The sequence below is a fragment of the Schistocerca nitens genome, chromosome 5 (assembly GCF_023898315.1).
Source record: "Schistocerca nitens isolate TAMUIC-IGC-003100 chromosome 5, iqSchNite1.1, whole genome shotgun sequence".
Lineage (NCBI taxonomy): Eukaryota > Metazoa > Arthropoda > Insecta > Orthoptera > Acrididae > Schistocerca > Schistocerca nitens.
Genome location: NC_064618.1, coordinates 835912492 through 835940081, shown reverse-complemented (window position 1 = coordinate 835940081; position 27590 = coordinate 835912492). Strand labels below are relative to the sequence as shown.

The 27590-nt window shown below is 41.7% G+C and overlaps 1 protein-coding gene across 2 annotated transcripts in view; it reads right to left on the bottom strand.

Moving 5' to 3' along the window:
* Nucleotides 1-2244: 2244 nt before the first annotated feature.
* Nucleotides 2245-27590, bottom strand: part of LOC126259403 (alpha-tocopherol transfer protein-like) — a 154163-nt gene continuing 128817 nt past the window's right edge. For both annotated transcript variants that reach the window (XM_049956175.1, XM_049956176.1), the window contains one exon: nt 2245-3244. In XM_049956175.1, coding sequence (XP_049812132.1) covers nt 3093-3244 — 152 coding nt within the window. In that variant the 3' untranslated portion in view covers nt 2245-3092. The remainder of the gene's footprint in view (nt 3245-27590) is intronic.

Here is a 27590-nt window from a genome sequence, read left to right as displayed (position 1 = left end):
TAAGTTCTGTGCACGATGGGTGCCCAAAATTCTTACCGACCACCACAAAACTCAAAGAATGGCCTCTGCATTAGACTTTCTGTCACGTTATGAGGACGAAGGAGAACCATTGTTAAACAGAATCGTGACTGGTGACGAAACCTGGATTAAGTACGTGAACCCTGAGACAAAGGAACAATCAAAGATGTGGGCACATTCAAATTCGCCTACCAAACCAAGAAAAGCCTCGCAAGATTTTTCTGCCAGAAAACTGATGGCAACGGTGTTTTGGGATGCCAAAGGGGTGTTGTTGGTTGAATTCATGGAACGTGGTACGACCATTAATCAAGACGTGTACTGTGAAACAATAAAAAAGTTACGACGGGCTATACAGAACAAACGCCGTGGTATGCTGACTTCTGGTATCGTTTTTTTGTACGATAACGCCCGTCCTCACTCTGCTCGCAGAACAACAGCCCTTCTTGAGTCCTTCAAGTGGGACGTTATCAACCATCCACCTTACAGCCCAGACCTGGCGCCAAGTGATTATCACCTCTTCATGCATTTGAAGAAATGGCTCGGGTCACAGCGGTTTGATGACGACGAAGAGCTCAAAGATGCGGTCACAGGCTGGCTCCAGGCACAAGCGGGTGATTTTTATGCAGAAGGAATTTCAAAGCTTGTGAAGAGATACGATAAGTGCCTCAATCGCTATGGAGACTATGTAGAAAAATAGTGCAAATATGTAGTTGTAAGATGTATATATTAAAATATTTTTATTTAACTTGGTGTATTTTTTTAAATCAACCGGAGGTTACTTTCTGAACGGCCCTCGTATATAAGAGAAAAAAGATATTTAAAATCACTTCGAGTCAGATCATTTCTTCTGCTGTATGTAAGGTACACTTGCTATTGTAAAGTGATAGCTTTTGTTCTATCTGTTCTCGTACGTAGCGAATAATTAAACTGTGTATTCTGTGCTTAGTGGAAAAATATTTACAAAAAGTTAGTGCATTGTGTTACTTAAAGAACCCACGCGAACAATTCTTCCTGACTTAATAATTGCAAGAAGTTATGTACCATTTTTCAGTCTCTATGAAGCGAGCAGCGGTGATCTCTGACTGGCAACAATTGGCCGCCATTATGTGGGGTATTTAAATTTATTTTTTTTGTAACATATCACCACAGCCGGAGCAGAAGGAATCATTTCAAGTTATTCAATTAACTAAAGTTCAAAACTTGACTAATTTTATTTCCTCAAAAAATGCATACTTTCAAAGATACGATTTATCAAGACATTGACAGTACCGTACACCTTATCTCCGAACCACACTTACGAGATTCATGACAATTTTACGCAGTTATTAACTTTTTCTTTAGCTATTGAGCTATCGGAAACGCACGATACTTTCCACAAGGAAAGGATAATTTTGTTTTGAAATTGCAGATAGTGGTACATGAGTATGTTGGTTTTACTGTGTCATTATTAGAATAAAAATGGTTTATTTTTATGCATTTCAACCACTTACCACGGACTTCAGGCCATGTCTGTCTCGTAAACAACAAGCACAGCTCTTCACTGTGGGAAATGCAGCGTGAGGGTCGAAAAACTGATTGTTGAAGATTATTACGTAATTTGTTTCTTAAAAAGAGTTTCACAACTTCTAATGGGTGTTGTGTCATCCATGTGAATCTTTATTTTGTATATGAAGTATAACATTTCCACGCCTGAAGGAATCAAACAGAATTTATTGTAAACATAGACATTGAATGGGTTCATTATGTAAGAGGTTTCTGTTCATTACCCTACTGGAGAAAATGTAATTTCGACGTATCGCTCACGTGCTGCCTTCGATATAAAACATCTCTGCTCCAATAGAATCGCAGGTCAGAGCAGTGTCGGTAGCAGTAATGATCGCTCGCTCCTACAGAGCAGTCGCAATAGTTCGTTCTTATGGAGCAGTCGCAATAGCTCGCTGTTACGTAGAAGTCGTAGTAGCTCACCGCTACAGTACAGTTTCTAGCCATGTAAGGGCAACAGCAGTCGCCGCTGGTGCAGCGCAGTTCTTTGCCATGTAGTGTAAGGTAAACTTTATTATTCCTCATCACCAGGCGCGTACTTAAATTTGTTGTCTGAGATGTTAATATGAATTTGTTTCAATCTTTTTGTGATTTGTCAGCACTAATTAAGTCAGACTTGTAATGTTCAATTTTTCTACGTAATGGTTTGTAGAAATGTTTTCTATAATAAGGTTTTTCAGGACATAATTTTTACCAGTCATTTACTTGAATTTCAATGTTTTACAAATTTTCCCAGATCATCGTCATGTGTTGTATAATAATCAGAGGACCAGCTATGCAGCTGTGTCAACAAGCAAAGTCAGTTTTTTTTCTAATAATGCAAATCTCAGACAAATGTTGTTCAGTAGTAGTAGATAGGCCAGCATTGCACTTAGCTGTGCCATTTAGGAGCAGATATATAGATAGCGTTATCCGGCGACATCAGTATGAGGTAAGAATTTTTCAGTTTATTCAGGTTGATTTGACAGGGCCATGACGTAGAACTGCTTACGTCCAAAGTTTATCATTTTAATTCTCAGTCAGTTTTATATAGGAAATTTTTACATACGGGAAGGTTACAACATAGCTAACAATTTTCATAGTTCACTGTGTAACTTACTAATGCACTCATCTCCTGGAACACACACTGCAAATTGAGCCGTTAAAGATACCACACTAGCAATACATCTCACGAAAGACATTTAACTCAGAACTGTCAGAAATGTCTGCATTATATCGCTCCAACATCATACTAGTTAACAATCATGCCCACAAATGCTAGTGTCTTGTTATCTGAGATCTGAAGCACATAGCATACGGTCTATCGAGCTAACAGCTTGTGTCATGAACGGCAAGCAACGTAACATCTTTCAAGCGTTTTGTGCTTGGTTCCTGCCGCGCTCTTTATGAGAAGGCACAAGAATCAGTGTCACACTGCTATGCATAAAAACACTGCTTCTAAACGACCGTGTCGCGACTGCTATTATACTGCAGTAGAACACGCCCAGTACTGCTGAGGGACAGGTTTCCGTCTCTTCCGCAGCCACAACCAGTCAGTCGACGCTGAGCTTCTTGAACGAACCTTCCATGCCGAACATGTCGTTCACAATTGCCGTGCCGGGAGGTCTCTTGCTCTCGTCCGATAGGTATCTGTCCTGCTCAAGCAGCCAATCTCTGTACGGGTACATGATGGCATAAGACGCATCTGTAACAAAACAGAGAGAGACAGTTTAATACCTACGTTCAACTGTGACAGAAAAAAACAGACAAAATTAAAAACATTTAACAACACGAGGTGACTGTGTAACGGAACAACTACATCTAAACGCATTAAACAATAAATTTTTCGAAACTGTTTTCCATTCTTGTCGATCGGGTAATCTGGAAACGATTTGTGTATGTTTGAAATGGAGATATCTTTGTGATTTATAAAATGACCTCCTTTTATATCAAAGATAAAAGGGTGTAACAGTTATTTCCTTAACTGTAAATGACTGCACTCCTTGAAGGGTTCAAATGATGATTTAATTAGAAGTAAAAACATTGCCGCGAAAATCAGTCTAATTGGACCCCTGACATGCCGCGCTCGGTGTTGACGTGTGCAACAGTAGAAAAAAGGCACAACGTAGCGCGTGTCTGAAATATACTGATGCTTTGTCAACGGCCGCAGGTGTCAAATTATAATTGTGCTACACAGTGGATCGAAACATTTACAAAGCTGTGTAGCATTTAGTTGCGTGGTATTATATTGTCTCAGATATCGTCAAGAAGCGGATGCAAGAATTTTCGGACTTAACGACGCTGTAAACTTTCGTGAGTCGTGGCTGCCGCTGGAACAATGGGTCTGGAAAGCGTCACGTTGGTCGGCGTTTAATAATGTATCGGGGAAGTGAACAAGCTGTGCGAGATCATTGTACACCGCAATGTCAACGACGCAAACACGAAAATTTGTTTACTAGTTGTAAAAGCTGTGATGCGTAGCAGTCATTTTAGTGGAAGTGTGGATTCGTACGTGTAAATAACTTGCAAATTACCATATTGCTGTTCACTCGTAACAGTGACTTGAATTTGTTTTCACACACCGGACAATGCTCTGTCCTCACTTCTGGGTCATTAATTTCAATTACGTTATAATTACGATCTTAAGAATCGTATTTACATTTTCAGAAGCCTGAGTATTTCAAAGTATGAAGTTGATTACATATCAGTTCATTTGAACTGGTTAAAAACGTAATACATATACATTAGTCGCATTTTTCAAGGTTCCATACCGTAGTCTTTAAAAAGCGAACCCTTATAGGGTCCCTTTGACGTGTTCCATCTGTCTGTCCCACTGATAAGATTGCTTTTCCTCAGCAACAGGTAGAAATGTCAAGTAGAAATTTATGTCACAGACTAAGGTCTACAGTCTCTTGGCAGCGTAAAAAGACTGAAGCTTAAAAGTCAGTGCAGTCAAAAGGTACGACCATTTGTGTCATATATTTTGATACTCGCAAATTCTTTCATGAAGACCTACAGCGCACTTCCCATTGATCTAGAGCCATGGACGTTTGTAAGGAACAAGGTTCTACATTACAACTAGAGGAGAAAATCTCAAAATTGTTAATTCGTAATTATATCACACGAAAAGAAATTTTGTCATTTGTTATTTACTGCTCTCTGTCCATCCGTTTGTTAAGATTCCTTTCTCCCATGAACTGATAGACGTACCAAGTTGCAATTTATGTCACCTACTAAAATATAAGGATGTAGAGGCTTATCTCACTAGGGGTAAGATAGATACTGCCTACAGGAAAATTAAAGAGACCTTTGGAGAAAAAAGAACCACTTGCATGAATATCAAGAGCTTAGATGGAAACCCAGTTCTAAGCAAAGAAGGGAAAGCAGAAAGGCGGAAGGAGTGTATAGAGAGTCTACACAAGGGCGATGTACTTGAGGACAATATTATGGAAATGAAAGAGGATGTAGATGAAGATAAAATTGGAGATATGATACTGCGTGAAGAGTTTGACAGAGCCCCAGGACTAGACAACACTCCATTAGAACTACTGACAGCCTTGGGAGAGCCACTCCTGACAAAACTCTACCATCTGGTGAGCGAAATACCCTCAGACTTCAAGAAGAATATAATAATTACAATCCCAAAGAAAGCAGGTGTTGACAGATATGAAAATTACCGAACTATCAGTTAATAAGCCACGGCTGCAAACTACTAACGCGAATTCTTTACAGACGAATGGAAAAACTGGTAGAAGCCGACCTCTGGGAAGATCAGTTTGGATTCCTTAGAAATATTGGAACAATTGAGGCCATACTGACCCTACGATTTATCTTAGAAAATAGATTAAGGAAAGGCAAAACTACGTTTCTAGCATTTGTAGACTTAGAGAAAGCTTTTGATAATGTTGACTGGAATACTCTCTTTCAGATTCTGAAGGGGGCAGGGGTAAAATACAGGGAGCGAAAGGCTATTTACAATTTGTTCAGAAACCAGATGACAGTTATAAGAGTCGAGGGACATGAAAGGGGAGCAGTGGTTGGGAAGGGAGTGAGATAGGGTTGTAGCCTATCCTCGATGTTATTCAATCTGTATACTGAGCAAGCAGTAAAGGAAACAAAAGAAAAATTTGGAGTAGGTATTAAAATCCATGGAGAAGAAATAAAAACTTAGAGGTTCGCCGATGACATTGTAATTCTGTCAGAGACAGCAAAGGACTAGGAAGAGCAGTTGAACAGAATGGACAGTGTCTTAAAAAGGGAATATATAATGGAATGTAGTCGACTGAAGTCGGGTGATGCTGAAGGAATTAGATTAGAAAATGAGACACTTAAAGTAGTAAATGAGTATAGCTATTTGGGGAGCGAAATAACTGGTGATGGTAGAAGTAGATAGGATATAAAATGTAGACTGGCATGTCAAGGAAAGCGTTTCTGAAGAAGAGGAATTTGTTAACATAGAGTATAGATTTAACTGTCAGGAAGTCGTTTCTGAGCCGTGTGTACTACCATCTTTTCACGGCTCGTTTCCTGAGCGTCGTGTGGAGCCAATATTGTTGGGAATCGACAGTGTTTGGTCGCGATCGGGCTCTAGCATCTCGTTGCTGTCTTTCATTGCTTCGCTTTTATTTCGTTTTTCCGCGGTTGTTCAGGTTGGTCTTTTATGGAGCTCTTTCGTTTGAACTCCCGCCCGTAGTGTACCCAGTATCGATTGCGAGTTCTGTCTTTGGTGTACTTAGAAACCGTAGGCTGGTAACACGACCGACTCGCGTGTTCACTGCAGCAGACTCTTTGGCGTGTACTATTTATAGGCGAGCGCGGTCACGCTGGAGGAGGTTGCCGCGCAGTGGCCTTCGTGTCTGCTCTGGTGACGTCGACATCCTGCCTTCCGCTTACTGGTGTTGTTATCGAATCCACACTTCTACACGTGGAGGAACGTCGGCCTGGTTGGGCCCCTCTGTCCGCTCTTCACTGGTTGTCCGCGGGAGGCGGATGGCAGTCTAATCATCGCCTGCGTCGACGAAGGCAAACAAACAGTAACCATCGTGGGGCAGTGGAGCCACCTTTCCGCGAGGGTTTGAGTCCGGGAGCAGTTCGGCTGGGTCGGTGTCTGCCGGGACGACTGGGGACGGCTCAGAATTGTGCACAGCAGTCCCGGACAAACGACGAAGTGCGCCGAGGGAAAGGAGAAAAGAAGTGTGAATGTTTCAGGTTTATGTCCTTTGGGATTGAGTGCATCCGGTCGTCTTTCCCGCCTTGTGGCCACCGCTGTGGTAATCCTCTGTTCTGTTCACTGATGCAATTCTGACAATGCAGATTCCTCCACGCATGGTTGCTAACCGGTGTATTATGTATTTTGGTAGTTATTTGTGTACGTCTGCACTTCTGTGTTTTGGTAGTTCATCCTCCCGCCCAGTGGTTGCAGAATTTCGGGTGTGGAGCTAGTTCCGTGTCTCCAAAGATCTAGTGTTGTATTATTAAGGTTAATTCTAGTTCAGTCTAGTGTTATGTTAATCCCTGGGTATATGTGTCCGCCATACTGTCTGCGCTGTATTTATTCTAAGTGAGTTGCACTGACAGTAGTTGGGGGTTCGAGTCCCGTCACGGAGCTGATAAGGGGTCACATTGGGTTTGTTAACATTGGGATGTCAGCGTTGTCTAGCGCTACTGGGACCTAAAGAAGAACATTGTACTGATTAGGGAATGTTGTTACACGTTCTTGTTTTCATTTCGATTCCTGTATTTGTGAAGGCAACCGCATGAAGTAAGATCTGTTCTGAAGCTATGCTGGATCTTGCGCTCTTGGTATTTTTGGTTTTTTTTTGATCCCGACTATTTGGGTGTCAGGAATATGAAACTGTGTTGTTAATGTTTGGCTTGAACAGCGGATACGCGGCTAGTTTCGTACGTGTGTAGTGGCATGGCGTCCTCGTGAAAGCGTGCCCGCTAGATAGCGATTACGTCTCCTCAAAGTGTAATTTCCACCTTAGTAGAACCCCCTTGTTAAAAGGGAGGAAGGAAAAAAAACTTTAGAAATACCTTCTATTTGCATTAACTATCTTACATGTCGCTTAAGTAAATATCTGCTCAGTGGTTAAGCTAATGGGAGCATCTATCCTAAAAGCAACTAGCGCACTTCTGTTATGGTGGCCCTCGTGCCTATTTGGTCCGAAAGATTGTATAAAAAGGCTTACATGCTCCGTATCGAACTTCTGATGGATTTTTTTGAGTGATTGTGGATTATTAAAACTGATTATAGTGCAAACGTTTGTATTTTACCAACCGTGCTTATAAGTTATTAATGGGATTGGCTGGAATGTAATACGAAAGTTTTAGGACCATAGGTTGTCCAGGTAGAAATTTTGAAGCCATGCTGTGTTGTGAATTCATGTATTTGTTTTATATTGCAATGAGAATTTAAAAGTGGTAAACCCACGCTTTGTGATTAATAATTAAAGATTTAAGAGTGCGTTCACTTAGCCCTTACTTATGTGTTGTCTTATTATTTTTAAAAATTATAATAGGCGTTTTAGTTTCTTAAATTAAAGCCTTTCCAATTCGAAAGTGGTGGCCCTCCCATTTTGGTTAATTGTAAGCATCGAAGCAAGATTTACGTAGTTGGTGTTATGTATTGTATGTTATGAATACATTATTTATGTGTTAAATCACGTCTGGTATGTCAATTCCTTGGCCCCGTCCACACCTTGGTCGTAGTCTTTTAATATTGAATGATCAGACCACCGTTCCAGTTTCTGAAAGTATTTGTATGGAGTGTAGCCATGTATGGAAGTGAAACATGGACGATAAATAGTTCAGACAAGAAAAGAATATAAGCCTTGGAAATGTGGTGCTACAGAAGAATGCTGAAGATTAGAGGGGCAGATCACATAACTAATGAAGGAGGTATTGAATAGAATTGGGGAGAAGAGGAGTTTGTGGCACAACTTGACTAGAAGGGATCGGTTGGTAGGACATGTTCTGAGGCATCAAGGGATCACCAATTTAGTATTGGAGGGCAGCGTGGAGGGTAAAAATAGTAGGAGACCAAGAGATGTATAGACTAAACAGATTCAGAAGCATGTGGGTTGCGGTAGGTACTGGGAGTTGAAGAAGGTCGCACTGGATAGAGTAGCATGGAGAGCTGCATCAAACCAGTCGCAGGACTGAAGAGCACAACAACAGTACATCCTAATCTATTGTAGATAGGATCAATATTCAACAACTAAAATCTATGGTCAATTGGTGATGTAAAACAGTTAAGCTTCTAGGTCAATGCAGTCAAAAGATACGACCATTTATGTCACACATTTTGACACTCGCAAATGCACTCATCAAATCTCACTGGGTACTTCCCGTTGATATAGACTCTTAATATTTTGCAATAACCAAGCTTTCACTATACAGCTAAAGAAAAACATTCTGAAGCTGTTGATTTGTAACTGTCACACGTAAAAATTATTTCTTTTCGCATTTGTTATCCGACTTTAGAACTTAAAACGATATCGAAAGTATCGCAATTTCTGGGACGGACATACTAGCTGTATTAACGTCGAAAACAGGCAAAAATCGGCGAGGATCTCGATTCCCGTGATGGATGAACTGCCTGTATACATAAGTCAGTTTGTACGTAACACTGACAGTGTGAAACCTACTCACACCTGGTCAATTTCTTTTCAATTTGCTAAATAAATTTTGCTCAAAGAAAGTTAACAAGTGTAGTAATAATTTTCGATAATTACTTACGTAAACGTTTTAAAGATGGTTACCTAAAGGTGGCATTAGAAACAACATTGCTTGCCTCCATCTTGAATTTTTGAGTAAAAATCAGATTAAGACAATTGATTATTAATTCACCGTAAATTTCAGAATTTATAAAATAAATTAGTTACTTCAAAGCTTGGCGATCGTAAGAACCTAGTCGTAATATTTATTTTAAAGGAGTCTAATAAGGTGAGTCACATACATCTCTATCCCTTTGCCTGCAAAGAGAAGTTGTTGCACTGTCGGGTATAATCGCGATCTCGAAACATCAAAGGTAGGCAGTGTTAAGTTTCAGGCAGTGCTTTCGCAGGAGGGGGGGGGGGGGGGAGGGGAATAAACAATCAAGCCCCTGTAGCCACCAGTTGCTTTGGTATGAGTATTCGATCGCCCTTATTGTCTAAGAACGTATGAGAAAGAGCACACACGGTTAAAAAGAGAAAAGTGACGATAATAATATAGTTATTTTCCGACGTAATAGCCTTGCAAAAGCTCCATTGAATGACAGGATAAAGCTTTTATGTTTGCTAAAAACTGTCGAGAATGAAAGACAACAACCTGTTTCACAGTCTAGGTCGAACGCCACAGGCTCACAAACGGCAAATGTAGCCTTCGATTTCACGCTTAGCGGCCGTTGACGTGGATCAGGGCTTTCGTAACTCAGTATAAACGTTTTGACCGCACTTGGCATATTTAAACGATTTTAATAAATGAAACAAATAATAATAAGACTAGTTGGTCCCAAAGTGTCAGTCTTGTAACAACTGGCGTATAAGAAACTATATGCGACTGTACGAAATTTGTCGCCAAAAGTACCAACTGTATTTACGTAAAATCGTAAGGGTTTAGTCACAACTGCCGGCCGCGGTGGTCTCGCGGTTCTAGGCGCGCAGTCCGGAACCGTGCGACTGCTACGGTCGCAGGTTCGAATCCTGCCTCGGGCATGGATGTGTGTGATGTCCTTAGGTTAGTTAGGTTTAAGTAGTTCTAAGTTCTAGGGGACTGATGACCACAGCAGTTGAGTCCCATAGTGCTCAGAGCCATTTGAACCATTTTTTTAGTCACAACTGGCTGACAGGTACAGAAATTACCGTCATTTATATAACACTACCTTCATCCACTGGTAGACACTTTCTTAGTAGGCTGCTAATGCAAGACACAACAAATTGAATTTAGCTTTATAAGAGACATGTTTCACATTTCTCTAGAAGCCTGACTACTAGTGCTGATCATTTTCCTTCTCTTAATCCAATTTCTGACAGCGTCTACTCTAATTACTACATACGAATGAGCTTCCGTAATAGACCACGTTAGGTAAGACAATATGCCATAGCATCCATACACACATTCAGAGATCTATACACTTAAGGGTGCAGGTGCATTAACTATAGTATAGGACAAACAAGGTAAACGCTTTGTCATTAGATTTAAAAGCACGTCAACACAAAAGCCTGCTGTAGATCTTCAACTGTTAATCATCTTCAGACGACCAAAAACGAGTTGAATAACATCGGGAACTCCTTAGAAACTCCTCATACAAATGGGGAAGTAAGACAGCTTAGTTATTTAGAAGAAGTTGAAATTTATAATGCATTTAGAGACCATCCAGAATATACCTTGAATGGACAGACTAACTAAAAACTAGGATATTATCATACTGTTTGTGGAAAATCATAACATGGCGTATTTAGATACAACCGGAATTTTTACACTGTTGTTGGTCATTGACCTAGGCCATGCTACACTTGTTCCTAATTTGCACCACTTTTATCCTTTCTAGGGAGGTTCACAACAGTACGTCACTTGCTTGATATCACACAAACGTGCGGCTGTATGCCCTTGCTTTATACCTGTTGACCTTTGAATTTACATCCAAGAATCTTGACCCTATTGCATTCGTATTCGAAAGGTGCTTTTAATCATTAGTAGCCAAGTCACTTATTTTTTAACATATATCGTGTACGTGTACTAAAGTACGTATATTATTTATACGCCGGCCGGAGTGGCCGAGCGGTTAAAGGCGCTACAGTCTGGAACCGCACGACCGCTACGGTCGCAGGTTCGAATCCTGCCTCGGGCATGGATGTGTGTGATGTCCTAAGGTTAGTTAGGTTTAAGTAGTTCTAAGTTATAGGGGACTTATGACCACAAAGCATTTGAGTCCTATAGTGCTCAGAGACATTTGAACCATATTACGTATATTTATTTGAATTGGAAAACAGGCACACATCATGTTTGTGTGTGTGTGCATGATTTAATTATGGTGACTTCGAATTTCCGTTTATATTTAGGACCCTGACCTAGTTACACATGTGTTTTAAAGGCTTTTTCTCTTGTGACTAAGCAAGTAACATCAGTTTTACCACATGACGTTTCAGTTACGATTAATTGTACGTACTATCCTGAACTGCATTTCGCCTGATTTGTGTGCAGCCCACATAACGTAGCTGTCTTGAGGGTTCTCTCCTCTCTTTGCAGTACAGTCGTTCCACTATACAAAATGCACACCACAACAGACCACTAGAGAACACTGTTCCTTAAGGTAATCAGGCCAGATTTAAATCATCACCATAAAATTAAAAATACGAGGTATCAAGTCATTAGAGATGATACAGTCCTCAACGCTTGTAGAATTACTTTGTTACAGTAAGTGACATTTCAAAATCACTACCACACACATTATAATTTGAACTAACTCCATCACACAGGCCAACCAGCGGGCTTTAGGCAAAATAAAATATCTGCATGAACAAGGGATTTTGAGACAATACGTGGACTCCTAAAGTACTATGACAATCTGAAGTATTTTTGCTCTTTAAAAGGTTTCCTCACATCTGTGAAACGTTGTTCCTGATAAGAGTGGTTAGACATAAACAGGATGTTGAACTAACCAGTTACAAGCAACGTGACTAACAGTGACAAGTGCTCTATGGAAACCCCAAAATTAATATCGTATAAACTGTAATTTCTCTGTAATCTTGATTGAGTAGTTGTTAGTGCACATTTTTGTACTTTAAACGACACTACGAACTTTTTTGTTCCTGATTGAAACCAAGCACCTACAACCACTGTAACTAACCAGTTTCCATGCTGGACCAAGACTCGACGAGAGCCGGCCGCAGCGGCCGAGCGGTGGAAGATATTTGCAACTGATCATAACTAAAATCAACAAACAATTGCGCGACGTTGCAAAAAGAAGGCGATATTGTGCCAACCGCAATCGGCGGTTTAAAGGACGGGGAAAGAAGAACATCTAGGACTGCCGACATGATGGTGCGTTGCCGTTGCTTCCAGATCTGTACCGTCGCTTGCAGGTATAGAGCGAGAGCCTTGTTTCACACGTTTGTGAGATTAAGTCCTCCAGAATGGTGTGGGAGAGTTAAAGTCTCGTATTTGACATTAAACAGCATCCCTTGGCTGGAATAGTATCCGAAGGCCGCCATTAATCTGTCAACAATAGAATGTGGCATTGGCACTACCTGTGCCAGGTGTGGCAGTCGCGAGGCGAGATGAACATCAGTGTATTCCAACCTTTGGAGCCGGGCGTGGTTTCGGAGCGACTTTTTGCGTGCGTGCAGTCGGCCGTGCTGGAGCAGTCGCTGGTAGCTCGCCGCCACTGATTGCCGCAGCGATCTGGTGGACAAAACCCCTAAGCATCGCTCAGTGTCCACCGTCGCGAACGGAGACTGCAGAGCGTCCAGACCCCGTCCGATGTGCATAATCTTGGTTTTTAAATGAACACACCGCCGTTTGACTGTTCTGTTGTTTATATAATTACGATCAAGTTTCATCCTTTTATGCCTTTTTCAAGTGCCTGAGTTTATGTCATTAACATACACTCCTGGAAATGGAAAAAAGAACACATTGACACCGGTGTGTCAGACCCACCATACTTGCTCCGGACACTGCGAGAGGGCTGTACAAGCAATGATCACACGCACGGCACAGCGGACACACTAGGAACCGCGGTGTTGGCCGTCGAATGGCGCTAGCTGCGCAGCATTTGTGCACCGCCGCCGTCAGTCTCAGCCAGTTTGCCGTGGCATGCGGAGCTCCATCGCAGTCTTTAACACTGGTAGCATGCCGCGACAGTGTGGACGTGAACCGTATGTGCAGTTGACGGACTTTGAGCGAGTGCGTATAGTGGGCATGCGGGAGGCCGGGTGGACGTACCGCCGAATTGCTCAACACGTGGGGCGTGAGGTCTCCACAGTACATCGATGTTGTCGCCAGTGGTCGGCGGAAGGTGCACGTGCCCGTCGACCTGGGACCGGACCGCAGCGACGCACGGATGCACGCCAAGACCGTAGGATCCTACGCAGTGCCGTAGGGGACCGCACCGCCACTTCCCAGCAAATTAGGGACACTGTTGCTCCTGGGGTATCGGCAAGGACCATTCGCAACCGTCTCCATGAAGCTGGGCTACGGTCCCGCACACCGTTAGGCCGTCTTCCGCTCACGCCCCAACATCGTGCAGCCCGCCTCCAGTGGTGTCGCGACAGGCGTGAATGGAGGGACGAATGGAGACGTGTCGTCTTCAGCGATGAGAGTCGCTTCTGCCTTGGTGCCAATGATGGTCGTATGTGTGTTTGGCGCCGTGCAGGTGAGCGCCACAATCAGGACTGCATACGACCGAGGCACACAGGGCCAACACCCGGCATCATGGTGTGGGGAGCGATCTCCTACACTGGCCGTACACCACTGGTGATCGTCGAGGGGACACTGAATAGTGCACGGTACATCCAAACCGTCATCTAACCCGTCGTTCTACCATTCCTAGACCGGCAAGGGAACTTGCTGTTCCAACAGGACAATGCACGTCCGCATGTATCCCGTGCCACCCAACGTGCTCTAGAAGGTGTAAGTCAACTACCCTGGTCAGCAAGATCTCCGGATCTGTCCCCCATTGAGCATGTTTGGGACTGGATGAAGCGTCGTCTCACGCGGTCTGCACGTCCAGCACGAACGCTGGTCCAACTGAGGCGCCAGGTGGAAATGGCATGGCAAGCCGTTCCACAGGACTATATCCAGCATCTCTACGATCGTCTCCATGGGAGAATAGCAGCCTGCATTGCTGCGAAAGGTGGATATACACTGTACTAGTGCCGACATTGTGCATGCTCTGTTGCCTGTGTCTATGTGCCTGTGGTTCTGTCAGTGTGATCATGTGTTGTATCTGACCCCAGGAATGTGTCAATAAAGTTTCCCCTTCCTGGGACAATGAATTCACGGTGTTCTTATTTCAATTTCCAGGAGTGTATATTACATGACATCAAGCTCAAAATTGTCACAGAAATGATACAGGATTTGGGCTGGACATCATTAAAGAAAGGCGTTTTTCGTTGGACGGAATCTTCTCACGAAATTCCAATCATCAATTATCTCCTCCGAATGAGAAAATATTTTGTTGACACCGACCTAGATAGGGAGAAACGATCACCACGATAAAATAAGGGAAATCAGAGCTCGTACGGAAATATATAAGCGTTCCTTCTTTCCGCGCGCTAAACGAGACTGGAATAATAGAGAATTGTGAAGGTGGTCCGATGAACCCTCTGCCAGGCACTTAAATGTGATTTGCAGAGTATCCATGTAGATGTAGATTTAAAAAATAATCGCTCCGCACGAAATGCCAGATGTAAAATCATCATATTATAAAAAGATCCGTAAATAAGAGTGGGAGCACTTCATATTTAATCAAAACGGGTTCACTTTGGTATGTAATAGCTGAACACGTGTCCTTGAGTCGCGGGGAGCGAATACATCTTAATTTATGGCCAATTTTGAGCTTCACGCCGCTCGCATGCGACAGGGCAATGATGTCACAGTGTTCATCTAGGACGTCGCTCCGAACTCCTAGACAAGCCTGGTCTGATGGTAATGTCTTGGATATTACAGCTTTGAGCCTTGCTTCAACAATTGCACAACGATTTTGTAGTGTGTTGGGCATCGTGAGCGGTCGAAATTTATGGGCGCTGACACTCGCAGCCGCTTTCGGTGTTGGTATAGCATTTCCGGCCGTGTTTTGCTACGAGACCTCCGTGTCAGGGCGCAATAACTCATTATACATCAACACTCATTGAGACATCATTAGATCGCCAATTTCGAGATAAAATTCGAGTGTCAACCCAACTGGACCATGGGATTTATGCACTATACCCTCCTTGAGTGCCACCGTTACGTCATCTTCCGTCAGGGGTTCCAATGAAGCCACTGCTGTTGTAATGTGTCTTCTCCCATCCCGCCGTCCATCGGCGTCCCAGTGTAAAAGAGGCGGGAATGCTCTAGGAACCCGGTTGTGAAGTTAAGGGCCGACCATCCCCACTATAGAGCACTGATCAACGATTAGCGATTATGTTATGTCATCTAGACACATGGTGCGTGGAAATACGTTCATATCGACGTTGTCCAAGTGCCGAGCACGGATCGAAAGTCCCTCCAATCGACGTCTCGTGATCGCTAAAATGCACGCCTGAATGCGATGGACTTCCGCTTGGCGCCCGGGCGATGAAGCCCTGAAGAACAGGTCACGGAGCGCCATGTAGTAATATTCAAGTGTATCTGAGCCATCTCGCTTTTTCCTTGCCATAATTTGTTAGAGCCCTTCGTATCGCCGGTTTTGCGCATTATAGCCACCATGAAAGAGCAATAAAGCGTATCGTGTAATGCAAATATTTTAGATCTGGTAGCCACGAACAGACCAGACCTCATCGACGGTGTCAATGTTGAGACAGGGATTAGTGATCATGATGTTGTCATTACGATTATGGTTACGAAAGTTAAAAAGTCGGTCAAGAAGGCTAGGACAGTATTCTTACTAGAAAGAGCAGATAAGCAGTTGTTAGCATCCCACTTAGTAAATGAATCGACTTCATTTACTTCCGGTACGATGGACGTGGAAGAATTATTGGCAAATTTTAAACACATTGTAAATCACGCATTGGAGAAGTATGTGCCGAAAAAGTAGGTTACGGACGGAAAAGACCCACCGTGGTTTAACAGCGAAATTCGGAGAAGGCTCAGGAAGCAAAGACAGTTGCACTCGCGGCACAAGAAAGATCTGGAGAATGAGGACAGGCAAAAGTTAGTAGAGATTCGTGCTGCTGTAAAAAGAGCTATGCGTGAAGCATACGACCACTACCACCGTCATACCTTAGCAAAAGATCTTGCTGAAAACCCAAGGAAGTTCTGGTCTTACGTAAAATCGGTAAGCGCGTCAAAGGCTTCCATCCAGTCACTCACTGATCAGTCTGGCAACGGAAGACAGCAAAACGAAAGCTGAAATTTTAAATTTAGCATTTGAGAAATCTTTCATGCAGGAGGATCGTACAAACATACCGCCGTTTGAGTCTCGTACAGATTCCTGTATGGAGGACACAGTGATAGACATCCCTGGGGTTATGAAGCAGCTGAATGGGTTGAAAATAAATAAATCGCCAGTTATGCAAGGTTCGTAGGAGGGCTTCTGTAAAGTTTGGAAGGTAGGAGACCAGGTACTGGCGGAAGTAAAGCTGTGAGGACGGGGCGAGTCGTGCTTGGGTAGCTCAGTTGGTAGAGCACTTGCCCGCGAAAGGCAAAGGTCCCGAGTTCGAGTCTCGGTCCGGCACACAGTTTTAATCTGCCAGGAAGTTTCATATCAGCGCACACTCCGCTGCAGAGTGAAAATCTGATTCTGGTAGTATATATATGTTCATATTAGGAAAAAAAGGAAAAAAGAGAGAGAGAGTAACTGAGTAATAGGATGCAGGTCCACTTGAAGAGTATGCAAAAGAACAAAAAAAACACAAACAGAAAAAAGAAAAATATGAAAAAAGAAAAGAATAAAAAGTAAAAAACAAAACACAAAAAATACACCGGTTCTCGTCCGATCACGGAAGATAAGCAAAAAAAAAAATAAAAAGAAGAAATAAAAAAAACACACCCGTCCTCGTCCGATTACCGAAGCATAAAAAAAAAAAAAACTCCCGGTGTGGTACACATATTTTACAATGGTCGCCGCAGACGTCGCACAACGTCCCAATGCAGTTGATGTCAATAGACCCTTTCCTTTCCCTTCCTTTCTCCTCCCCCCTCCTTCAATTAAACCAACGGAAAACAGTTCATCTTCTGCAATATTTTCTTATCTTATTTTCTTAACAGAAGACATGAACGTTCTCTGGCTTTGAAAGTGGCATTTACAGCCAGTTTTAGAACTTAAGTGCAATTAAATGAAGAAACGCAAAGCAATTTCTGTTATGAAGTAAGGTCTTCATCAGCTAATTTAATTTTAATGTAATCTACTAATAACTGGAGATGTCCGATATTAATTTGAAAAGTATTCCCTAGACATGAAAAGAACTAAAGTACTACTTGTTACGGTCCACTTGACAGAACGCCGCAGCCATTACCTGCAAACTAAATAACTACCTGTTTTCTGGGCAACAGATCCTAAATACAACCAAGAAGCATTAAATTCTTGCTTCTGGCACGCGTGTAGAAGTAGCAGAATGAAGAAGTTAATATCGACAATGGCAATAATAATTAAAGTATTTCGCAACTTCACACTTTGCAATGCTATTTTCTGTCTAAGAATGTGCTTCAAATAGTGAAAATTTCAAAATGACTTCCAATCGAGGCTATAAGCGTCTTTACGATCCGCTGACATGAGACTAGCATAATTTCTCTGTCAGAAGTCTGCTGATAATTAAGCAGTTAATGGAAAACTAAGCGCATCCTATGTTTCTACACAGTCGTGAAAGTAGAACACGTGGACTTCGGTCGTGTGGTGGATTGGTCCTAGTTTCTTAATTGAGATATATGGGTTCGATTCCCACTTACAACGTGTATGTTAAAATCACACTATCTCCTTCACGTCTAGTAATGCCAAGTGAAGGTCGTAAAGCTGCACCGTAGTTCAGAATCCGCATTACAAACATCGAATCCCTTCTCTACCAACTGGGGCACAGCCGGTTTAGGTTTGGCCATAGCAGAGGCGCAAGTTGCAGCAAACAGAAACTCTGTCACCAGTGACCTTTCTTACACTAGAAACATTAGTTTATTTAATTATCCAGTTGTCATTTAAGGTCGCAAGGCTCTTACTTTACTTGAACTTGAGACGTTCAAAAATTTGATGCTGGACGATGATTCGTATTCGGTTCTCCTCTTCATCGTTGTGTGTGGGTCAGATACCACTATAGTTCGGTCATTCCGTTTTTTTTTTTTTCCAGAGACGCAAACTCCTCTATGTCTCCACGAAAGACACATGAGGGTTCGGATCCTGGTACAATTCAAAAATATTCATGATTTCATTCCAAACCCGAGCATATGCGCACCGAACCACTAGTGATAAATAATTTTCGTTTCTAATGTCGCTCCATGTGTTCCAGCAATAACGATAGGTGGAGTTATTTCTAGTCAAACATGCACACATCTCACTGGTGTTGAGCAAACAATTCGTGGGTAGAAAACAACGGCGGTACGTGCCCCATTCGACTTCTGATCGGGAAAAAATATTTCGGATTCAAACACGTCGCTGCTGGTGAAAAAATTCTATGTCTAACATCTGATTTTACTTAGTTAAAAATCTGGTTCCGCGCTCCGTTTAGGTTCGCGTCACAAAGCTGTATATCATGGCACTTTGTTTTAAACATGTGCAGATTTTGTTACTTGAAATTATACGAAACATTTTTCGTGGCTACTTTACAAGGAGATATGGGTTTTGACAGGATTCCAGGCAGTGCACAAAAATTTTCATGTTCAGATTTTCTGACTGATACCGATGGAAACTTCGATGTCACTCGACTCTTTATGCCTGGTCACCAACGACGAACGTTGCTATGATCGAGTGTCGGTCAGGCATGAAAGCTTTGCTTAGTTACAATAGCTATAGGTGCTTGGTTTCAATCCAGATCTGGTACAAAAATTTAGTTACGTCGTTTAAAGTTCAAAAATGTGCACAAATAATTGCTCAAACAAGAGTGCAGAGAAATTGCTGACGACAGCATGTTAATTTTGAGGTTTCCATGAGCTCTTGCCGCTGTTAATAGCGTTGCTTTTAACTGGTTAGTTCAACGTCCAGTTTATGACCAACCGTTCATATCGGGAACGACGTTTCACGGGTGTGTGAAAACCTTTTAAAGAGCAAAAATACTTCGAATTGTGACAGAACGTCAGGAGTCCAGATATTGTCTCAAAATTTCTTGTTTACAAAATATTTTATTTTACCTACTGATAGCTGGAATGATTTATGTGATGGTGTTAGTTAAGGTTGTAAGTAGGCTTGTTTAGGTTATTATGTTGGTAACGCCACGTAGCGCTCTGTATGAAAATCACTGACTGTGCTGTGTGCAGTCTGTGGCTGGTTTGCATTGTTGGAATATTTGCTATTGTAGTGTTGGGCAGTTGGATGTGAACAGCGCGTAGTGTTGTGCAGTTGGAGGTGAGCGGCCAGCAGTGATTGACGTGGGGAGAGAGATGGCAGAGTTTTGAGAGCGGACGATCTGGACGCGTGTCCGTCAGAAAAACGAAATTTGTAAGACTGGATGTCATGAACTGATATATATATCATGACTTTTGAACACTATTAAGGTAAATACATTGTTTGTTCTCTATCAAAATCTTTCATTTGCGAACTATGCCTATCAGTAGTTAGTGCCTTCAGTAGTTAGAATCTTTTATTTAGCTGGCTGTATTGGCGCTCGCTGTATTGCAGTAGTTCGAGTAACGAAGATTTTTATGAGATAAGTGATTCATGAAAGGTATAGATTATTGTTAGTCAGGGCCATTCTTTTGTGGGGATTATCGAAAGTCAGATTGCGTTGCGCTAAAAATATTGTGTGTCAGCTTAGTGATGATCAGAATAAGTAAAGAGAAAAATGTCTGAGTACGTTCAATTTTACTCAGCGGTTTGAAAATCAAATAACGTAAGAGGTTTTCCAACACTGTCATTTACAGATTTTTCTAAGGGAATGTTTCAAGGTAAATTCTAATGACTCTGGTAGTGATTTTGATGTCACTTCCTGTAATGAAATTGAATTCACAAACATTAACGACTGTCTCATTTCTAATGACTTGATACTTAGTACTTGTAATGTTGCGATGTTGTTTTACACCTGGAGTGGTTACCTTAAAGTAGTGTTGTGATATTTGTTTTGTACAGGCGAAAGACAGCGCTGCACAGAAATCAAGAGGACCTGCAAGACAACTACATAAAGTGCGTTGCATGAAAATCAGGAGAAAGCAATTATTCAAGTCCTTGGTACTTTTTTGAGTATGATAGTACATGTACTTATTTATGTAGGTATGACCTACTTTTATTTTACATTCATGATTTTACTCGTCCGTCCCTTTTATTTGCTATGTATATATCAATTACATTCATCTATTGTGGACCATTTACAATCCATTCGGTATCGACTGCACATATTAATATCGTTGTACTCGCATTTACATCCTTCTCATTTTGCTGCTAGTGTAATTGAAACTCCACATTGGATGCACAAGTATTTCATTTTAGTGTATATTGTGGATGTGTTTCTACTTTTATGCAAGCAGATTGTGGTTAGTTCACTTGTGACATGGCATGTGCTCACGTCATATGTGCAACAGTGAGAAAAGATACACTACCATATGCATGGGTATTTGGTTACAGGCTCCTGGGAGCTGTTGGGGTTAGACAAAGAAATGGTAACAGCAAAACACATTACCATGCCGAACACGGAGCAGGAAGCTCGTTGGTATTCAAAACAGCTTCTAGTCGTCTAGGAATGGATAAATACATTTCCTGTATGGTTTTCAAGGAAATCTTTTACCATTCATCTTGCAAAATAGTGACAAGTTCAGGTAACGATGATGAAGGTGAACAGCAATCAAGCAGCCTTCTGTCCAAACTAAGCCACAGTACTCAACGATACTGAGATCTGGTGACTGGTTGCCAGCGGAGATACGGCAATTCGTCCTTGTGCTCCCAAAGTCAGTCGTGGACGATGCAAGCCGTATGAAGAGCGGTCCTGTTCATTATTGGGGAAGAAACATTGTTATTTATTTCTAATTTCTGCTACCAGTCACTTTTTTATTTTATGTTTAGTCTAACATAATACAACGCGCTTAGAACATGTTCTTTTCATCTTCAGACGTTGATACATACATACAGAGAAAGGTTACTTAAAAATAAACAGTCTTAAACTAGAATGAGATTTTCACTCTGCAGCGGAGTGTGCGCTGGTATGAAACTTCCTGGCAGATTAAAACTGTGTGCCCGACCGAGACTCGAACTCGCGACCTTTGGCTTTCACGGGCAAGCGCTCTACCAACTTTTTTTTTTTTTTTGCGGTCACTCTATCCATCCTTTTTTCCCAGCAATCCAATTTTTTTAACCACTTTTATTTTTTTATTTTGAGGATGGAACTGATCTACCCAAGCACGACACATGCCGCGTCTTCACAGCTTGGTAGAGCACTAGCCCGCGAAAGGCAAAGGTCCCGAGTTCGAGTCTCGGTCCGGCACACAGTTTTAATCTGCCAGGAAGTTTCATTCTTAAAATAGATTAATCTAGAACTCTTTCTCCATTGTTTGTTACTGTAGCGGCTGGTGTGGCATTTGTGTGGAGGAGGGGGGCAGTGGATGGCTAGAAATCGAAATCAGTGATCGCTTCTGCTGGTTTTCTTCCTTGTGGTTGACTATGTATGATATCACAGCCCGTATACGATGCCGATAGATTTGCATCAGTCACGTGTTACGAAAATAGTGTGAAAGGCTTTTATGTGTCAGTTGATCACTTACGATTTCATCATCTTGCTGCTTCACTTGCATCACTGGTGTAATGGCGGAGCTGTTGATTAACATTATACTATTGCACACTGTATTTTGTCACTGATTGCCAACGTAATTCACTGCAAAAATTGCTTCGACATACATGTAAACGTAATGCACGCAACACAAGATGGCGGGCTGTAGCATATCGATACAGACTCACATGTCAATGGACAAAGAGTTCTAGATTAATTTAGTTTAAGGCTGTTTATTTTTAAGTAACATTTCTCTGTATGTGTGTATGCATGTATGTATGAACGCCTGAAGATGAACGGAACATATTCGAAACGCGTTGTATTATTTTAGATTAAACATAAAATAAAAAAGTGATTGGTAGCAGAAATTAGAAATAAATAATTATCCCACACAGTCACGGTTCACAAACATAGCCATTATGGCCGAGAATAATAACAAACACTGTATCACAGGAAGGACGTGATGAGCAAAAATGGTCACATAGTCCTCAGCAGTGACGCGACCTTGCAGAGCAACCTTGGGGCCCATGAAATACCACGATGTGGCTGTCCAAATAATTGCGGAACCCCAACGACGTTTCACATTTGGGACCGAAACTCGGCCAGAAATTGGAAAAAGTTTGAAACAAGACTCATTCGACCAAATGACTTTTCCATTGCTTCACAGTCCAGTTTTTGTGGCCTCGGCACCACGTTTTTCTGTTACAGACATTTGCATCTCTGATGTATTGTTTTGGAACTTCAACTCGCCCTCCTATTTCTCTGATTCTAGAGCTCCCTTAGCGTTGTTTCGGTGCTGATAGGGTTCACGAATGTGAGATTCGGTTCTGCAGTGACATTGGCAGTTTTGTGGCTATCGCCCCCCTTATTTTTCGTCACAGTCCCCTTCAGTGACCATCATTCATGATCATTAAACACAATTTAGTCCATGCTGTAACATAGTGGACCGGCCGGTGTTGCCGAGCGGTTCTAGGCGCCTCAGTCTGGATCCGCACGACCTCTACGGTCACAGGTTCGAATCCTGCCTCGGGCATGGATGTGTGTGTTGTCCTCAGGTTAGTTAGGTTTAAGTAGTTCTAAGTTCTAGGGGACTGATGACCTCAGATGTTAAGTCACATAGTGCTTAGAGCCATTTGAATCATTTGACATAGTGGACTGTGTTTTTCCGCTTTCCCTGTATTCTGTATAAATCTTTGATACGTTGCCTCTTGAAACACTTTGGCTACCTTTGGTACGGAAGCACCCACAGTACGGGCACAAACACTTTGCCTACGTCAGAATTCACTTAGTTCCGGCATAATGCACCCACAAGTACACAGAATATTGTTCTGACGACGACTGAGACCTGCAAGGTATTGAGGATATTGGGCAGTGCGTTCGCCGTCAAATACAACGGCATTAGCTGCAGGATTGGTCAGCCTCTGCATTTATGTCAAACATGCATTTCTCGCTGTTTTATCATATTTTTGTCCAGTTCCTGTATGTAATTACAAGTCACAATGCCGTAAAGTGGCTTTTCACATCCCACATAAGTACACTTAAGTTTTCGTTTTGAAAGGTTGTAACACTACAATCGATATTGTAAATAATTTTACTGATTAATTCTGAGTAATGTAAAATGTATATTCTTTATTAGGAAATGTCTTTGATCTACTGCATAGAAGTAGAGTTGTCTGAAAGGTTTACTCTTTGCGAGCTAAGTTCTTTGTATTATTTGGAGGGCAATAGCATTTAATTATGTATATTTTGTGTTGACCTCTTAATATGTTTAAATAATGAGATTTATTAAAATATGTTTGTTTATAACGATGTATTAGCTGGTTCATACCTAAGGACTTTGCATTATATAAAGTAAAACCAAGAGTAATTCCCCTCTGCAACGGAAGTGGTTCGGCGCGAGCGAAAAGGTGGTATCGGGGCTCAGCCTGCGCGGCAAACCAGAGGGTACAGTGTTCCGTCGGCAGCCAGGAACCGATGAGTGAGCAGCGCAGGTGCCGAGCGGGGCTTACAGTACTGCAATTGAGATGGAGTGGCCTCGGATGTAACTTGTCGCTGAAATGGTGCTCTCGCTTTGGGAAAGGCTATAAAAATGATATCAACGACGCCAAGAAGACGTAAATAGAGCTTATTAATGCCAACGGAGAGACTACGTAACCGCCACATGCTCGCGCCACCATGACTGCGCAACCATTTCATCACACAGACGAAAGGTCAGAACTGTTTAACTGTATGAACCACTACTTTTGTGTTTCGTTTGGTGAAATTATAATTCTAATATTGAAAAACTGTGTTTGAACAACGAGAATGTCCTGTGCACTTATCCAAGTAGGATCCTCTCCTTGTAAGTGATGACATCCGAGTGTCCTTTGTAAAAAGAACTGGTTAAATTCTTGATTTATCCAAGAGTGCCTGAAATTAAATGAGAAATTAATAATATGTTGTTGATTAAATTAACTGTTGCATAGACAAAGAAAGGCACTTCATGAGAGACTTATTAGAAAGTTTTAAGAGCTTCATATTTCTTTAAATGTGTGTGTCAAAGTTTTGTGCTAGTACACTTAATGTGCTCGGTAAAAGTTACATGTTACATATGCAGATTAAAAGAGACTCTTTAAGTCTGATCATTTTGAATCTTAACTACAAATTGAACTTAAATATGAAATCAGGCAAGTGTATTAAAACTCACTTGCTTCACAAGTGGTGTCAAAAAGTAGTTGGTTTAGACGTTGATGGAAATTGGACTTTCACTTGAAGTCATGTTTAAAGTAGTAGAGAGTACTGTCAATGCTAGTAGTGTTGAAACATTGCAAGATTAAAGATCTCAAGTGAGGGAGTAATCTGACTTTTACCGTTGTGTTGTTGTGGCCTTCAGTCCTGAGACTGGTTTGCTGTAGCTCTCCATGCTACTCTATTCTGTGCAAGCTTCTTCATCTCCCAGTACCTACTGCAACCTACATCCTTCTGAATCTGCTTAGTGTATTCCTCTCTTGGTCTCCCTCAACGATTTTTACCCTTCACGCTGCCCTCCAATGCTAAATTTGTGATCCCCTGATGCCTCAAAATATGTCCTACCAACCGGTCCCTTCTTCTTGTCAAGTTGTGCCACAAACTCCTCTTCTCCTCAACTCTATTCAGTGCCTCCTCATTAGTTATGTGATCCACCCATCTAATCTTCAGCATTCTTCTGTAGCACCACATTTCGAAAGCTTCTATTCTCTTCTTGTCCAAACTATTTACCGTCCATGTTTCACTTCCATACATGGCTACACTCCATACAAACACTTTCAGAAACGACTTCCTGACACTTAAATCTATACTCGATGTCAACAAATTTCTCTTCTTCAGAAACGCTTTCCTTGCCATTGCCAGTCTACGTTTTATATCTTCTCTACTTCGACCATCATCAGTTATTTTGCTCCCCAAATAGCAAAACTCCTTTACTACTTCAAGTGTCTCATTTCCTAAACTAATTCCCTCAGCATCACCCGACTTAATTCGACTACATTCCATTATCCTCGTTTTGCTTTTGTTGATGTTCATCTTATATCCTCGTTTCAAGACACTGTCCATTCCGTTCAACAACTCTTCCAAGTCCTTTGCTGTCTCTGACAGAATTACAATGTCATCGGGGAACCTCAAAGTTTTTATTTCTTCTCCATGGATTTTAATACCTACTCCGAATTTTCCTTTTGTTTCCTTTACTGCTTGCTCAATATACAGATTGAATAATACCACAAAATTCTGAAAGTTTGTATAATTTTGCTTTTATAGTGAAGGGATAGTTTGTGGGACCACATTTCATTCTTTTATATCAGAAAGACAAATCAGAATAACTGTTTTTTAGCCAAAGGACGTTAAAGTGTTTATGGAAAAAGTGAATCTACAATGTTTGTATACAGTGTTACTTTACTGCTGTGTACTGTAAATGTGTTTTATTTGAAATTGACTCTTATCATGTACTATATTGTCTGGTATGGGTTGCGGAAAACCAGTTTAGAAAATTAGTTAAAGGCAGAAATAATGATTAAGAGTAATAAGGGAAAGGCCTCATTTGCAATCGTGTGACTGCTCACCTGTATAAATGATTACTGCTGCTACCTACTGTGGTTCGTCCAGTTGTGTGTATTCATTGCACTTCACTAATCAATAAGTAATGAAAATTCCCCTTGCAATAGTATTTCTGAATAATATTTTCACATTATTATGCCTAATTAGGCTGGCGACCGTATTATAATTTCATTCACGAGTTGTCTGTCACTGAAATTTCTTGCCAAATTTAGTCTTTCTGCAATCTGCCAACTACTGTCATTACGAAGTTAAAGTTCTATGTCCTATTTCTGCTAGGAAAAACACGGTCAAATCCAAAACTCCTCTCAGAGGGTAACACCTACTGCATACTTAGGCCATATTTGGTATCAGTTGTCCGCGGTTGCGTTGTGCATAACCTCCTTGTGACTGTTTGAAAGTTCTGTTATTGGGAAACTGTGTAGTTCATGCATTATCCCGTGACAGGACTATTTGTTCTTTTGAGGTATAGATGTTATAAGGTGTGTTACTTTGTTTTTAAGTGGCCTTTCATATCCCACATAAGTACACATATGTTTTCTTTTTAAATGTCTGTTACTTTATTTTTAACTCCAGCGTATTTTATTTGGTGGCTGTTATGACTCCATTCAGTAATCTGTTTACTGTGTCAGCACATGGTACGGATCATTTGAATTTATTTCACTTCTGCTGATGTTCTGCAACGTGATACATCGCTATGAAACCCGTGGCTGTTATATTTTTAAAGATTTTTTACGTGAGTGCAGTCAGGTGGCTGGTTGGTAGTGGTTCAAATGATTCTGCAGGAGAGCTTCTGTAATGTTTGGAAGGTAGGAGACGAGGTACTGGCAGAAGTAAAGCTGTGAGTACCGGGCGTGAGTCGTGCTACGGTAGCTCAGATGGAGTCAGCTTTTACTCAAGACAAAGGCAGTATACAATGTCCTCCAATTAGGTCGTCCACCTAACCCGATTGAACAAAAGTTCCCCCAGGTTCATTGGCGTCATGTATGGCGCGCGGTGTTCGCCTGTTACCTTGACACGAATGTTCAATCTGTCTGGTACCTAACTGTCAATGGTAAGCAAATCAACCAATTTCGCCTTCATCGTATCCACCTCGCCCAATCACCTCTATGTTCCACGTGTGGAGTGCCAGACAACGATGAACATCGGTTTGTTTGCGGACCAGCGGCGGAGGTTTGGCACTTGGTTCGACATATTGTGGCTTTTCTAACGCGGGACATTCCGGATCGGATTACTCCCCTTTCATTATTATTTCCGGAACGTGACTATTTTCCTCGGACAAAGACCAATGCTGTGAAGTGGATTCGCGGACATGCCATTCACTACTTATTTGGACAAACTGTAAACTCTGTACTCGACTTTTGGACATACCACAATGACCGTCATTATGTCGTTGTCCGTCACCCAAAATACAGACAATTTTTCTCGAACTTCCTTGGGAGTGCTTTCCACGAGCCGCCTCGCAGC